Source organism: Puntigrus tetrazona, unplaced genomic scaffold, assembly GCF_018831695.1.
Source record: "Puntigrus tetrazona isolate hp1 unplaced genomic scaffold, ASM1883169v1 S000000008, whole genome shotgun sequence".
NCBI classification, from domain to species: Eukaryota; Metazoa; Chordata; class Actinopteri; order Cypriniformes; family Cyprinidae; genus Puntigrus; species Puntigrus tetrazona.
In genome coordinates this window covers 1,006,250-1,022,163 of record NW_025047688.1, presented here as the reverse complement: position 1 = coordinate 1,022,163, position 15,914 = coordinate 1,006,250, and the positions used below count along the sequence as shown (strand labels likewise).

At 39.0% G+C, this 15,914-nt stretch overlaps 2 protein-coding genes across 15 annotated transcripts in view; both read left to right on the top strand.

The window, feature by feature from the left end:
• The window catches only part of kalrna (kalirin RhoGEF kinase a), a 134,729-nt gene extending 123,061 nt beyond the window's left edge, over nt 1-11,668 (top strand). For 2 of the 10 annotated variants that reach the window (XM_043229540.1, XM_043229537.1), the window contains 15 exons: nt 213-398; nt 901-1,072; nt 1,155-1,375; nt 2,204-2,460; nt 4,278-4,413; nt 5,187-5,249; nt 5,585-5,612; nt 5,742-5,904; nt 6,308-6,429; nt 6,517-6,648; nt 6,933-7,097; nt 7,356-7,434; nt 7,523-7,723; nt 7,865-8,003; nt 8,627-11,667. In XM_043229540.1, the coding sequence (XP_043085475.1) occupies nt 213-398; nt 901-1,072; nt 1,155-1,375; nt 2,204-2,460; nt 4,278-4,413; nt 5,187-5,249; nt 5,585-5,612; nt 5,742-5,904; nt 6,308-6,429; nt 6,517-6,648; nt 6,933-7,097; nt 7,356-7,434; nt 7,523-7,723; nt 7,865-8,003; nt 8,627-9,172 (2,610 nt within the window). In that variant the 3' untranslated portion in view covers nt 9,173-11,667. Of the gene's footprint in view, nt 1-212; nt 399-900; nt 1,073-1,154; nt 1,376-2,203; nt 2,461-4,277; nt 4,414-5,186; nt 5,250-5,584; nt 5,613-5,741; nt 5,905-6,307; nt 6,430-6,516; nt 6,649-6,932; nt 7,098-7,355; nt 7,435-7,522; nt 7,724-7,864; nt 8,004-8,626 lie in introns of all 10 variants that reach the window. The other 8 variants (XM_043229543.1, XM_043229542.1, XM_043229544.1 and 5 more) reach the window with 5 other exon arrangements.
• A 2,999-nt stretch (nt 11,669-14,667) lies between these two features.
• Nucleotides 14,668-15,914, top strand: part of ubr3 (ubiquitin protein ligase E3 component n-recognin 3) — a 40,443-nt gene continuing 39,196 nt past the window's right edge. For 3 of the 5 annotated variants that reach the window (XM_043229566.1, XM_043229567.1, XM_043229565.1), the window contains exon 1: nt 14,669-15,151. In XM_043229566.1, the coding sequence (XP_043085501.1) occupies nt 14,721-15,151 (431 nt within the window). In that variant the 5' untranslated portion in view covers nt 14,669-14,720. Of the gene's footprint in view, nt 15,152-15,914 lie in introns of all 5 variants that reach the window. The other 2 variants (XR_006248470.1, XM_043229568.1) reach the window with 2 other exon arrangements.

The following is a 15,914-nucleotide window of genomic DNA, read 5'->3' as shown; positions in this document are numbered from 1 at the left end:
CTTTATGAATTTTGTAATGCTTGAAAGTTTCGGTGGAATCAAGTTTCAATGGAGGGACGGAAATCTCTAAAGTTACATTAAAAAGGAAAAAAAAAACATACATAAATGAGGGTTTGGTGATGGCAGAATTCAGGGCAATTCTCTTTAAACCTATCATTTAATCGAGCATTATAACATGAATCATTTTAACATCATCATCATTGATGCTTCAGGGGAAGTTGACGAGTCAAGGAAAGCTCTTGCAGCAGGAGACGTTCTTCGTGACGGAGCAGGACTCTGGCGTTCTGTCCCGTAGTAAGGAGCGCAGGGTCTTCCTGTTTGAACAGATCGTCATCTTCAGTGAGCTCTTACGCAAAGGCTCGTCCACACCAGGATACCAGTTTAAAAAGAGCATCAAGGTAACCGCAACATATTCGGTTTTAATCTCAGAGTATATTTAATTCGTTTGTGAACAAGGTGGCAACACTGTGGAAGCCGGCTTCCGCCACTAAATAAAAAAAAGGTTATTGCAGCTTTTTATCTATCAGTTATGGCTTTTTTCTCAGAATCGCATGATATAAACTCTCAGTTGCAAGGTATAAAGTCAGAATTGCGACTTTATATCTCACAGTTTTGACTTTATAACAATTGCGAATTAAAAATGTGTGTGTGTGTGTATTTATATATACATAATAAATATACAATGTATGCACACATATCATGTGAACAAAGACTTTTATTTTGAATACTTAATCGCGAATAATCATTTGACAGCACTATTAAAAATATTCACACCTGTATAAATAAGACCGATCCAAACATTTAGACACTAGTTTATGAGTTCAGAGAGATCGCCCCCCTAGCGGCAAACCACTGAAATTCAGAAAAGCTGAAATGAGGTGCGATACCGTGTGTGTGCAGGTGAGCTTCCTCGGACTGGAAGAGCATGTTGAAAACGATCCCTGTAAGTTCGTGCTGTCGTGTCGTGGCTCAGCCGAACGTTTCACCCTGCAAGCTGCAAACACGGACGTTAAACAGGTCTGGGTTCAGCATATCACCGAGCTTCTAGACTTACAGAGCAACTTCTTGTCAGGTAAGATGTCACATCGATATGAATTGAATAAACTCTCCTTTTTGTTTTGAGCTACTGAAAGCATTGGTGCATCCGTCTACAGCTCTGCAGTCTCCCATCGAGTATCAGAAGGAGCGCAGTGGCTCTCAGTCTCTGACCCGAAACTCCTCCAGCGGTGGGCGAGTGGGTCAGTCCAACAGCAGGCCCAGCTCCACCGTGTCTCTCGGGGCAGAGAAACCCTCTCTGTCTGGACGGAGCTCCACTCCCATTAAGCTAACTACCTCCAACAGTGGCCCATGCCATGACTCGGACAGATACCACCGGGTGAGGACACAGCACCTCTGCTAACATTAAAGCGCCCCTGTTATGAGTAATAAAAGGTTCATATATCGGTAACGGGAGTCACCAATAACAAGCTGACATGCATGCAAGGTCAAAAAACACCTGTCATTGACTTATAATATTCATTTATTTTTTACCGTACTTGCTCGACGACTTCCAAGTATTTCGCTCAACGAATCATTTTTCCAAACCCCTCCTTTGCGTGAAGCAGTGCTCACACAGAAATGGCTTTCAAGCCAAGCAGCTTCCTGTTGATAAACCGTGAACATTTCTATCCAGACTATCCTGAATCTAACGCACGTTTTGCGTGGCTAATTTCTTTTTCCTCCGCAAAATTTCCACAAAATTCCCTTGCGTGCGATTTTGATTAATTTTGAAGAGCGACAGTAAATGTGACCACGCTTTTAATACTCTAATCTCCCCAAAATAGATATCCAAATAATACAATTAAGTTGGGAAAATGAAAAATATTGAAAAATTTAATTGTTAAATTGAGTGGCAGTGAACCAATCAGTATTACTAACGCAATTCTTCGCTGTTTAGAAATGAACATATAACAGGTTCGGTGTTAATACCTAGTTATTACATAGTAATTACTATAATATATAGCACGTACGTGAGGAACAGGACTGTAAAAGAAAACGCTTCCCTTATCCTACTTGTTAGAGTGATTACAATAACTAGGTACCAACCCTGAACCCCAAACCTAAAAGGTGCTAATATGTTCTTGACTGCTAAAGTTTAAAGTTCGGTTGACATAGTAAGTGTTTTTTTTTTTTTGTTTGTTTGTATGCTGTGTGTTTCTCGCAGCAGTTTGACGGTGTGGGCTGTAACGGTACATCTTCCTCCCTGATGGTGACTCAGGACTATAATGCACTGAAAGAGAACGAGATCTGTGTCACGCAGGGTGAGACGGTGCAGATACTGGCCACTAACCAGCAGAACATGTACCTGGTGTACCGCCCCGCTAACAGCCAGTCGCCGGCCGCCGAGGGCTGGGTGCCGGGACACATCCTGGGCCCTCTCACTAAACCCCTCATAGACACTACCGCAGACTCAAACATCAAGTAAGTGTCAGTCAGCACTAACCGGAGCTCTGATTGGATTGTTTAAGACTGCACGCCCGTTTTTGAACACACCCCCCACCCCCACCCCATTCTGTTGGAACTAACCCGGATGTTTTGGACCCTTTCGCGCAGGAAGTTTTGATTTTCTTCTTGAGCTTTTTTTGTTTTTTTGTTTTTTTCTTGGCTAAAAGTTAAAAACAAAGACAGATAAATGTTGAAAGGACTTTAGCGAAGCCACGTCGTTGTTGTTTTGTGTGAAGAATCTTACATCAGTGTGGAAACGGACACGTCTGGACACTTATTTCAGTTCCTAACACCCTGTTTTTGTTGTTTCTTTGTTTTGTTTTTTTGTTGGTATGGTTTTTGTTTGTGTGTGTGTGTGTGTGTGTGTGTGTGTGTGCGTGTGTGTGTGTGTGTGTGAAAAGAGAGAAAAAAAAAAAGTGAAAGAAAGGCCTTCTGAGGAATCTGGCCTGTTTCTCCCGATGGAGAACATATACTGTTGTCTATGGCAATTTTTTATAGGTTGTGTATTTGTTTTAATCGTATTTTTGTATAGATTTTTGTTTCTTCTTTTGTTTCTTCTACAGGATCACATGTTGGCCATTTACTGTAAATACTGTTGGTTTGTTTACTGTTTGTAGCACATTCCTGTAAAGAGCTTTTTGCACTATTTAAGTGAACCTTTATTAATGAAGTCAGGTTTGTGCAATAGAACTACAGTTGCAATGTTGTAGTGTAACTAATGATTTTAAATGTATTATATTAAATATGTAAAATAAAATTTTGACATGCGCATGACTTAACGCGACAAATACGTGGTTTTATTTTTGTTAATAATTAATCATCCCAAGTAAATGGTAATAGTACGTTTTAAGACATCCGTTTAGCTTGGAGTGTATAAGTGGTGCACCTTATTTTTTGATTTGCTTCTTTTGATTTGTTTCATTTTGTAAAGTAGTGTTTAGTATACTTATTTTGTGTTTGTACTAACCTCTCCGGTCCTTGACAGTAAAGGTTTGTGTGTGAAACAGCGTTTGCCGTGAATGATGGGAATGCCTGCTGTTCTCACACAAACCGTGTGTCCACCATGGTGTAAGGATATAGCTTTAAAGATTACATTTATGCACATAGACTAACGTCCTATGCATTTATTTGATCAAATATGTAATTAACTGTAATATTGCAAATAAAATAAATAATATTATATATATATATATATATATATATATATATATATTTTTTTTTTTTTTTTTTTTTTTTTTTTTGCAATATTACAGTACCCACACACTTTTTAAAATTATTTTATTTATTTATAAAATCACAGTTTAAATTAACAGTATTCTGTAACACTTTACTTAATGCATCATACACATTATAAATGTCTTTACTGTCATTTCTGATCAATTTAATGCACCATAGTTAAATGTATTACGATGGATTTATTAAACATCCATCTCACTGACCCCAAACTTTTGAAAGATAGCGTTTTAGATTTAATGCAATGTCTGATATATTCTAGAGTACTATATATAATACTATTTTATTTATAAGTAAACAAACCAAACAAAAAAACAGTGATACTTGTACTTTTCGAGCTCTCTGGAAATGGATGATAGATGCATTTCGCTAATGTTAAAAATGGGTTAACGCATTTGAATGTCTTGCTTTTTTCCTTTTGCGAACCCTCTTACGTTCCTCCTAAAATCATTTTTTTTCCCCTACAAGCACTTTAAGTTGCTTTTCCTCGCTGTTAGATTAGCATTTCCTCCAGCGTATGCGGGTCTGATGTGATGAAACTTGATGTTTTGACACGACAGGAAATCTCTCTCGTGGAACACGCTTCGCGCTCGCAAGCGCGCAGAGAAGGACAGTGCGTTCTTCAAAAGTGACATTAAAGTTGAGAATGGACTGCGTAAGCCAAAGGAAATTCTCAGCAGCAAAGTCACTGTGAAAGTGAGTAGGAGGATGAGGGTGTGTGTGTGTGTGTGTGTGTGTGTGTGGGCTGCGCATCCTCACCTGTGTGGAAATAAACACTGAACACATCTCTCACACTGCTTGAGTTTGTCCAATGACGGCATGAAACAATGCTATTTTACGTTGAAAAGTTGATTGTTTACCGCTAACAATTTAGGAGGAACACAACTCTTTGTTACACTTAAAATATTAAATATTTAAAAAATGTTGGGTAGGGTTCGTTTTTCTGGTTTGGTTTCTTTTTTACCCCAATATTTCAGTCTCAGTTTTTTAATAATACAAATAATTAGGTGAAATATATTTAATAAACTTTATTTTTATTGTTGTTGTTAGTAGCAGTAATTTTGAAAATCTAATGGTTGGGTAAGGGTTTATTTGTTTAGTTTTTTCTTCTATTTTTTCCCCACCAATATTTCAGCCTTAGTTTTTCAATCATCTCAATCATTTAATAAAATGCATTAAAAAACATTATTATTATTATTATTATTATTATTATTACTAAAAATCTAAAGGTTGGATAGGGTATATATATATTTTTTTACCCCAATATTATTTCACTTTTTCAATCTCAGTAATATAGTAAAAATGTATTTAATAGACTTCGCAATAATAATAATAATAAATGCCACAGTATAAAACTTTTTTCTTCATTTGTAATTAATGACACTAATAAGTAATTGCTTCCTTCGCCATCACTCGGTGTTTCTGTACTGTACGTGTGTAACATTTCTCTCTCTCGACCCAAACCCCAGGATGCCCGCAGCTCGGATGAGTCTGATTGTGAGGATGAACTAGACCCCAAAACTAGTATGGAGGTAGACATGCTGATCTCAACACATCAAAATTGCTCATAATAAACACCGTTAATATCTGGTATCATTTTAGTCATCTGTACAGTGATTGTTCTTAGAGTCAATGGGCCTTAAACCCAGAGTGAAACTTTCGCCGATATTCAGAATTAAATACTGAATGAAAATCTTATGCGACGTACTTGTGATGTTACTGCCCTCTATTGGCTCGTTCTGACACGACACACAGCACGAAGCTTCTTCCTTTTTGCGCGTTTCAAGTTTCAGTACTGTATATGACTCTCTAATAGTCTAGGGCGCTTGAAGTATGCACCTGTAACACGCATCTGTCTGTTTTGCAGTTACTGAACCCTAATTTCATCCAAGAGGGTGAGTTTATTCAAACGAACAGACGCCGTGACCGTGCTATTATATATCGCATGAGTCACCTGTAGCTTGTTTTAGAAATGAAATATACCCCGAGATAAGACGGTGATTGTGCTGTGTGTGGACGTCCAGTTTCTCCGGAGTTCCTGACGCCTCTGGCGGACGTGACGTGCGCTCTGGGGGAGACCGTGGTGCTGTGCTGTAAAGTCTGCGCTCGACCCAAGCCCACAATCACCCTGAAAGGACCCGACCAAAGCCTGCTGGTCAACAATAACAGATTCACTATCAATATCAGGTGCGATCAGTCCCAAAATCTGTCACCTCTACCTCAAAGGTAGTACTAGTGCTACCAACAATTAATCACACCCCCAAATTAATTTTATATATATATATATATATATATATATATATATATATATATATATATACATAAAATAATTTTTCTTAAATATATACATGCATATGCATTTATATATACATAATAAATATGCACAGTACACACACATTACGTAAACAAAAACTTATATTTTATATATATATATAAAATTACCTACTTAAGGATAATACTTAAAATCTAATAAACTTGGATTTAAATATATTTGCATATATGCTTTTATCATTTTTTTCCAGATTACCTAGTCATTTTATTGTTATTTCTGAAAGTACCTTCTAAAGTAACTCTCTCTGTGTGACTTTAGGGAATCAGGTGATATAGTGCTGAAGATCTGTAATCTGATGCCTCAGGATACTGGCATCTACACCTGCGTTGCTGCGAATGATCTCGGCACCGCCTCCTCATCCGCATCTATCAAAGTACAAGGTAAAAAGAAACCAAGAGGAATAAAGATGAAGAGCGTACAGCTCCGCTTTTCGCCATGTTTGAATGTCCTCACGTTCTCTGGAGCAGGTATCCCAGCAGCCCCTGCTCGGCCCGTGGCACAGGAAGCCAGCAGCGCGGCCGTGATTGTCCACTGGCTTCCTCCTGCCAGCTCAGGAAACTCTGCCATCTCCAGTTACACTGTGGAGTACAGACAGGAAGGTAAACAATTACACAGCTGTAAACTCCCAGCAGTCTCAGCACACATACAAACAGACAGACTGGGAGAAGTGAGAACTGCTGCTTGTTTTCTGTCGTGATTAGAGACACTTAAAGGGGTCATGCAATGGAAAACTACTTTTGAAATTAGATTTTGATGTACATCTTATTAGCCATTCACTGTCACACCACTTCAATCTTCAATGTGAATGATCCTCCAGGAATAAAATTGTACGTGTTAAAGTTTTGTACGTCTGTAACTTGTGCGTGTGTGTATCTGTGTGCAGACTCTCTGGTGTGGCAGCAGTCGGTGGTCTCCACCGCAGATGTGTGTGTGAAGATTGAGAATCTGATTCCTGGTGGCCATTATCAATTTAGAGTCAGCGCCAGTAACCCCTGGGGCATCAGCCCACCCAGTGAACCCTCCAACATGGTGACATTACCCAGCACAGGTCAGTACACCCAAATCAAACACAAGTAACCTGTCTGGATAGTTGTATCATAACTGAAAGGGATTATCTTGAAAGGCTCTTGAAAGTGTATTAGTTTGGAAAGTAGATGAAATTCTAGAATAGTCATATATACATACCATACAGACATAATGTGCATTCAATAACATGTAATAAAACACAAACTGTGACCAATAAGTCTTGAAAATAGCGCTATAAATGGGGGTTTAAAATACATTTCTTATACTCTCATTTTTAAAGCCTCAACATACGACGGCACTGGAATCCAGTGGAAAGACAACTTCGAATCCGTTTTCACCGAATTATGTGAAATTGGACGGTATAGATTGTATCTTTACTTTTATTAAAAAGTCCATCAACATTCATTCTGTCGGTAACAAACTCCGCTTACTCATGTTTTGGGTTAGGGGTCGTTTCTCAGTGGTAAGGAAGTGTCTCAGTAAAGCCAGTAAGAAGGAGGTTGCTGTGAAGTTTGTCAATAAGAAGATGCAGAAGAAAGAGCAGGTGGCCCATGAGGCCGATATCCTGCGTCACGTCCAGCATCCCCAGCTGGTGATGCTGATTGATACCTATGAGTCCCCCACGGCCTACATGCTGGTTCTTGAGCTGTGAGTAAATCCACTTAAAAAGCAAAGAAACTTCCACTGACAGCCCACTGCTCAATGATGGGGGATTTTAAACTGTTCTGTTGTATGAAACGGGATGAACATTCAATGTGCAATGATGTGATCATTTTCATACGTGTTCAGGGTTGAGGATGGCCGTCTGTTGGATTATCTGGTGGCTCACGATGAGCTGATGGAAGAGAAGGTGGCATTCTTCGTTAAAGACACTCTGGAAGCTCTGCAGCACCTACACACATGCAGAGTAGCTCACCTGGATCTCAAGGTAAAACGTCAGACCACCACATCAGCATGCAAAATAAAATAACAGCTTATTTAGTAAAAAAGATGTTTGACTTGCAGACACTTGTCCAGAACAACCCCCTCAAAAACCTTAGCAACTGCAATGCTCTAGCAGACAAAAATATGTATAGCAACAATGCAGCAGTATTCTAAAACCCTACTGTAAATAAAACCATAGGGCGACACCCCAGCATACCAAGATCCTAGCAACAAGATGCCAAGATACTGTATGTAACAGAGGCCAGCTGGTAAGAGCTTTGTATGAAGAGTAGAACTGAAGGGGTTACATTGGTGCCGTGACCCGGTGGGAGTCAGGTTTAGGTGGGTGAGAGTTATTGAGGCCAGAGCTCTGTAAATCTCACTCCCCTGATTTCAAGAGACACGGTAGGGACTGATGCTAGGTCTTAAGCATACTTGCTAGCCCACCTGCCAGAACCACCAGTTCTGGAAATTTAGAAAGCACTCAGAACACCTTAAGAACTATATAGCCTGCAACACCCTGGAAAACATGCATGTCACTTTCATTCAAGTTTTTTTTTTAAGCATGCACCCACTGCACTATTAAAAATAAAGGCTCTTTATTAGCAACTCTTTCTCATTCTTTAGCCTGAAAACCTGTTGGTGGACCTTCATGTGCCAGTTCCCTGCGTGAAGCTTTCAGATCTGGGTGATGCTGTACAGGTTTCGGGTCACCGCTACGTGCATCTCCTCCTGGGGAACCCCGAGTTTGCTGCTCCAGAGCTCATCCAGGGCACCCCGGTGTCCCTGTCCACAGACATGTGGAGTGTAGGGGTGCTGGCCTATGTCATGCTCAGTGGAGTCTCCCCGTTCCTGGATGAGAGTCTGGAGGAGACCTGCGTAAACATCTGCAGGCTGGACTTCTGCTTTCCCGAGGAGTACTTCAGTGACGTTAGCCAGGCAGCCAAAGACTTCATTGTGTCTACACTTCACCAGGACCCCAGGAAGAGGCCGAGCTCAGCCACATGTTTGCAGCACCCGTGGGTCAGCGCTCATAGTGGAGATTACTCCAAAACACCACTGGACACTGTCAGACTCGCAGCATTTATAGACCGACGCAAACAGCTACATGACGTCAGACCAGTGACAAACGTTAAAGGACTGGTCAGCAGCAGTATGGGACACACCTTATGAGACGAGATCCTGGGCTGGAGGAAATAGATTCTAGCATGTTACATGCTCTATGTCAACAGTAGTTGTCATTTACATTATATATCATATCATTAGGAATGTGCACTTACTGTACACAGTGTTTCCTGTAGCGTTTATTGGCCTGCTCCATTATGACTTGTGGAGTTAATAGATTGAGAAAATACAAGTACACTGGAATTGTGGGAATTGCAGAGCTAGGAGTAGTAACATCACTGAATGTCATATTAAGGCTTAGGGTAATGTTTTAGAGCTGTCAGAATGATACACAGACCAGTAGTTGGGTGTTGTTGTTTCTTCATTTGTACTGAGGAGTTTTGCAGGAAAAATTTAACCAAAACTGAGAACTGTCAACACGTAATGCCATTGCACACTGACTCCAAATTTTTCATCCAAAATGTCTGAACACTGAAACATAATTACCACCTCATGTTGTGTGAAAAACACATATGATAATTTTGGACACAGTGTGCAAGGACCTTTACTCGTGCTGTTAAAATTTCTGTTTAAAAGTTTTAGTCTTTTCAATTTAATGAAAATTAGCCGAAAAAGCTCTCAAATTTAATTTGTGTTCACACATATTCAAATGTAGCACTTCATGTTTGATATCTATGATACTGAACAGCTTTGGCTGTCTCACTTAGCATAGTCTCACATAGCCAGACTGACAGCTGAAGGTCTGGAATCCATGGTAGTGTTCACTGGACAAGGCCTTCCCTATGAGACCGTTTGACTGAAATATCAAACAACCAATCATGGTTTGTTTTGTTCATCAACATGTTTCAGCCATTTAGTTGATCCTGATAAGCATTCGTCATCACAGATGTAAACTCAACATGTTTATTCTTTTGGTTCAAGGCAACAGGAACTTTGTTAAGGAATGCTACAAACACGTCTCCTGAAACTCCTGTATAATTCAACCAATCGAAGTTCTAAACTATTGAAGTGTTTCCACTTTGGTGTGCCGGTGAGCGTGATTTCACCAAGTACAAGATGTTCCTGGATCAACATCCCAATCAACCAATCAGATATGAGGGATAATTGTTCAGGAAATAGGATGTCTTATGTTTAGGATTAGGTGCTTCTACACCCTTGTTAATCAGCTATCATTTCCAACAGATTTCAGGAATACATTTTTGGGTAGGATTAGGTTTAGGGGTAGGGACTGGGATAAATATATATTTTGGACAGTAATGTTGATCCAGGATCATGTCTTACTTGGACAAATCATGGCTGACACTACATTTGTCATGGCCAATTGCAACAAGCCAGTCTGAATATGCGTAAGTGCAAATGTAACTTTAGAGTTCCAATGGGAAGAGAACAGTCAGTTCCTCAATTTTATGCTACTTTTAGTTCATATCTGAAGCTCAGAGCACATCGGTACTCGTTTAATTTCAAATTTAAATATGGGTTTGGAGCGACACGAATGATGAATGATGACAGAATGTACTAGAATGTGGTTGACAACTGGATGTGAAAACAAATTTGGTGATCCAACATCTCGCAGCAGATCAATTTTTCACAGGTTCATTAAGATCATTTAAAGAATGTAGACTATTTGACAGGTAAGAATTATTGTACAAATACCTGCATGTAGAAATAACTGATCATCCACCATTTAACCTGTAATGTATTCAGTTTTCATAGTATGGGGTCATGAGCGACATCGTTGATGTCATTAGGCGTAATGAGGATTTGAATGTCTTAAAATAGTTTTTTTAGGGTCCGTTTTGCTCACCAAGGCTCCATATTTATATGACCAAAAATACAAAAAAACGTAAAATATTGTGATTTATTACAGTTAGAAATAATTACGTTTTAAAATGACATTTCTCCAGTCCCTAATGTCACACCATCTATCAGAAATAATCAGATATGCTGATTTGATGCTCAAGAATCATTTATTCATATCGGCAATGTTGAAAACGTTGCTTTTTTTCCCCCCCCAAAACTCTTTGATCTCTTTTAACTCTTCGCTGTCACTTCGATTAATTTAACGCATTCTCAATGAATGAAAATATGTATATAAAGAAAAGAAAACTTGACTCGAACAAACTTTTTAAGTCGTAATTTATCAATTAATAAAATACCCACACACAATATACCGCATCGGGACAATCGTTACATCTCATGTTTAACCTCATCAGCTCCCGCTGTATAACTTTTCTGCTCTGCATTAATAACCTCTGTAATATCTGGGCCTAGTTTCATTTCAGCACATCTAAAACAACCCCTAAAAAATAACCAGAATGTGATTCAATTTCCGTTTTAAGAGTAGCTGCCACCCAAATTAGATCCTTTGAAAAGCGTCTCAGGAGATCTCCGAAAGATAAAGCCAGGTCTGTTCTTCATGCATATACCCCCTTCAATAGGATTGTATAGAAGCCTGTGTGTAAAAATTTGCAAACAAAAACAAATATTGTTTTTCTTGATACATATGGGCTGTTTGTTTATTACTGAATGTTTAATAAACTGTGCTTTGTTTTTAGAAAAAAAAAAAAAAACTTTGTGGAGATTTCTTGATGTTGTTTATGTAGAGATGGTTTTATAAATATTAGTGAGCAGCCATATCTTAGTATGTTTTTAATAATTTAATTTAAAAGTCACTTCTTCTTTCCAGTCTACGTGGTATTTGCTATTTTCAAATAATGTAGTTCCTTTACATTCTGGCTATTATTATTTGATTACTTTCATTATTACATTATTATTATATTATTTCACGCATAACTGAAGCGCTGTGAGAATATATATAGTCTTCAGGCTACTCCTAATTGATAATGTTTTTAAATGATTCTTTTAAATACAGGTATAGCCTACAATAATAGTTATGTAGCCTAAATAAAAAAATTATTAACACTTCAGTCATTAATGAAATATAAGCTCTGGCTTTCAAAAACAACCAGTTCGACACGAAATACATTTCTCATTGTTTTCAATATGTTTGGGCCACAAGAGAAACATTTCGAAAATATATATAAAAGGGTTTTCTTGCGCATAGTAAGTTAGTGAGTAGTAAGCCTATGTGAGTAGAGCGGTCCAAGAGCGAGTACAGTGCCAATGGCCCGTAATATAACTGTATATTTAGCAAGAATTCGAGTGATAAACATGTATCTTGCGTGATGGAGAAGGATCACTTAAATCAGAGAGAATGTGGACAGAAATGGACATGAGAGGGAAAGCTGGTTCTCAAGGAATTGGTTTGTTTCTTCTAGATACTGAATAAAGTGAAAGCATGATTTCAACAAGTACTACAAAACTCATTCACAATCAAATAATGCATTCAAATGCAATCGTACAGTGCTACTTCATCTGTAGGTTGTCCGATTTCGAATGAGCAGAAATGCATCGATCCGTAAGTTAAATAACTGATGAAAACGTGCTGCTATTTTCATCACAAACTAAATAAGCAACAACTATGCCTTTTAATGCTGAATGGTGTTAGATCGGCATGCAGCGGGAAAAAAGTTTGCACAGTGTTCCAATAAAATGCTCCAGGTATTTTATTTATTTTACACCCCAAGCATTTTAATCCAAAAATGTCATCATGTAATTTAATATATTTCATCGTAATTTTCATCATATCTCTACACTTAAACGTAACCTTACTGATTTAATGATAGATGCATGCACCAAACACTGATTGTAAGCCTAAACCTCGCAAAAACTGCAAACTGGTTAATCCCAATTTTGTTCCAGGGTCAACAAAGATGTCGTCGAAGAGCGGTTCGTCATTGAATTTAAGTGATGTAATGATTCAAATCGGTCCAGTTTAAATAGTATCTGTGCTGGAAATTAAGTGGCAACAGTGGCAAGGGCATCAGTGACAGAATGGAGGAAAAAAGCCTTGGTAGAAACCCGACTCAATAGAAGGGGGGCGGTTCTCCTCTGACTAGATGAACCAGCTGGTTAATTCCATCAGCAGCAAAGTTAGACTGTATAGAGGACTCATCTTGGTCCCGTGGCCTTGACCTGTCTAAAAGAGGCTGTCATGCTTTGAAGCCAATTTTACTCGTTCAAAGATTTACGATTTACGATTTAAGATTTATTTGATTTATTTTACGATGCCCAGCGGACACATGCATTACAGTAAACCTCTGGCAGTTTGGATTTAGGGATGCAGCAATTAAATGGTTAATCCAAACCATCAAGGCACACACACACACAACATATAAAACGTTCAATAAGGTTTCAGTTATTACCATTAGCTATTAATTAGCATGAATGTATGTTAGCGTGAACAATATTTATACAGCATTTGTGAATCTTAGTTAATATTATGTACAATATTGATTTCTACGTTATTCTTTAAACTGCATAGTTAATTTACAGCAGTTACTCTACCATGAACTAACAAAATAGTGTTTTTTTACAAACAAAAACACAGTAAAAATGTTATTCATACTTGGTGTGTTAGTTGCAAAATATCTAATGTTAAAACTACTTTATAATATAATATGATAGTTTTCCTTTTCTGGAAGCCCCTGAGCATTATGACATGATTATGATACTAATCGAGTTATGATACTAACCATACTTGATCAGAATGACTTTGGATCGGATCATGCACTTTAAATATATAAGTCTATCACAATCTTTAAAAAAAAATCCTCATTGCAACACTGTTCAAGCTATCTAAATACCGTTGGCAATTTAAGTTCCTCAGTATTTTGCCAACGTGTAGACAAAGCTTGGCGAGTATTCCTTGGAATTCCAAGTTTGGTGACGGTAGACGAAATTAACTCCCCACTTTTGACAAAAGACGCCTATTTATGAGCCCATATTTCCAGTGTGCAACTATGATTAATACGGATATTTCAGGAAATTTTAAGCATGTTATCTGCCTCAAAACAAATGTTGGTTGCTTATGCAACGTCCTAATGATCACGGATTCCAACGACTTTCAACAGTTTTTCAGCATGTTAAGTCCCCCAAAAGTAGCTGGGTAGTAAATGATAATAATAAAAAATAATAATCCTTAAAAAAAACAAGAGGGCCCGAGCCACTGACATACTGATTTTCTGACATACAGAGAAATTTAATTCAGGAAAATAGACAGTGGGAAGTTAAATTAGAAATATAGGCCTAATTTATTATATCTGTACAGTACATAAACAATTAAAAGGTTTACTGCACTTTACTAAAGTAACATGTTACTTTAAAATATGGTTTAGTTAACAGACGAAGTCATATAATATAAAACATTCTTAAAAAATCTACAGAGAGAAGATAAAGAAAGAATATTAAACATGGCACATGTTATAGCTTTTATTATAGCTTTCTCGTTAACGGACAACTTCGGTTCTTGTTTGAAGATGTTAAAATGTGGTTTTATATTTACATTTACGGACATAAAACCTCCCAATGCATTAAATTTAATTTTTGATCCGCAAACCTCTGCCTCTTTTAACTCCGTCTCACACCACTCTCGCGAGACTCTCAAGAGAGCCGTAGCAACAAGGTCTCGCGAGAAGCGCCGCGATCACAGCAACAAGACAACCAAAATAAAGTGAGCACAACAAACCCGTAGCGCATGATGGCGGCGTCGCTGCTGCGCCGGGACAAGAAATCCACCGCCGCCCATCTGAAGGCAGACCTGAAGCGGAGCGACAACAGCTCGGGGCTGCGGCAGCTTCAGGAGCTGCTGGATAGCGTGCTGAACGCGGAGCGGGGCTCGGACCCGGAGGCGCTGGAGTGGTGTAAATGGCTGCTTGCTGGAGGCGATGGCTTCGACGACTTCTGCCGGACCGTCCGGTCCTACGATAACGCCACCCTCTGCGGACTGGTGTGGACTGCCAACTTCGTGGCGTACCGCTGCCGGACTTGCGGCATCTCGCCGTGCATGTCGTTATGCGCGGAGTGCTTCAATAACGGCGATCACACGGGCCACGATTTTAACATGTTCCGGAGTCAGGCCGGCGGGGCCTGTGACTGCGGGGACGGGAACGTGATGCGAGAGAGCGGGTCAGTAGACACTCACAGACTGACAGGGGCCGTGTCTCAAACCCTCGACAGTGAGCCGAGCACCTGGACAGCGTTTAGGCGCATCACGAGCCAGCCGCAGATTCGGGGCGTCGTAGCGCAGGCGATTAGGCGCAGCGTTCCTGGAGGTCTTATGTGAAACGCTTCGAGTTTCCTATCTAGACATTTAATATTGTTATTGAACACAAGCATTTTGCGAATGTGGCTCTGGACCGCAAAACTAGTCATGAGGGTAAAAAATAAAAGGTTTTAAAAATAAACAAGCTTTCCACTGATGTATGGTTTGTTAGGATAGAACAGTATTTGGCAGATATACAACCACCTGAGGGTGCAAACAAATTAAAATATTGAGAAATCTGCATTTTAAAGTGGCACAAATTGAGTTCGTAGCAATGCCTATTACAAAGCAAAACGTACATTTTTGTTTATTTACATATAAAAGAAAAATCTGTAATTTTTCCCCATGAAATGTATTGTTGGCTGTTGCTACAAATATACCCGTGCTACCTGTTTTGTGGTCCAGTGTCACAAATAATCAGCAGAACTTTAAGGGTCATAGTCTCCGGCCTGATATGATGACTATGTAGACGGCATGGTGTTTTAATGGTGTGACAGTGTAGGTGAATTCAGTTATAAACTTGTAAGATCTGTCCATTGTGTTTTCCAATGTGTTCCAAATCCACATTATTTTTGCCATTTTTGTTCAGCTGCATGTTGTGCATCAAGTATTTTATTTTTTTTTAAA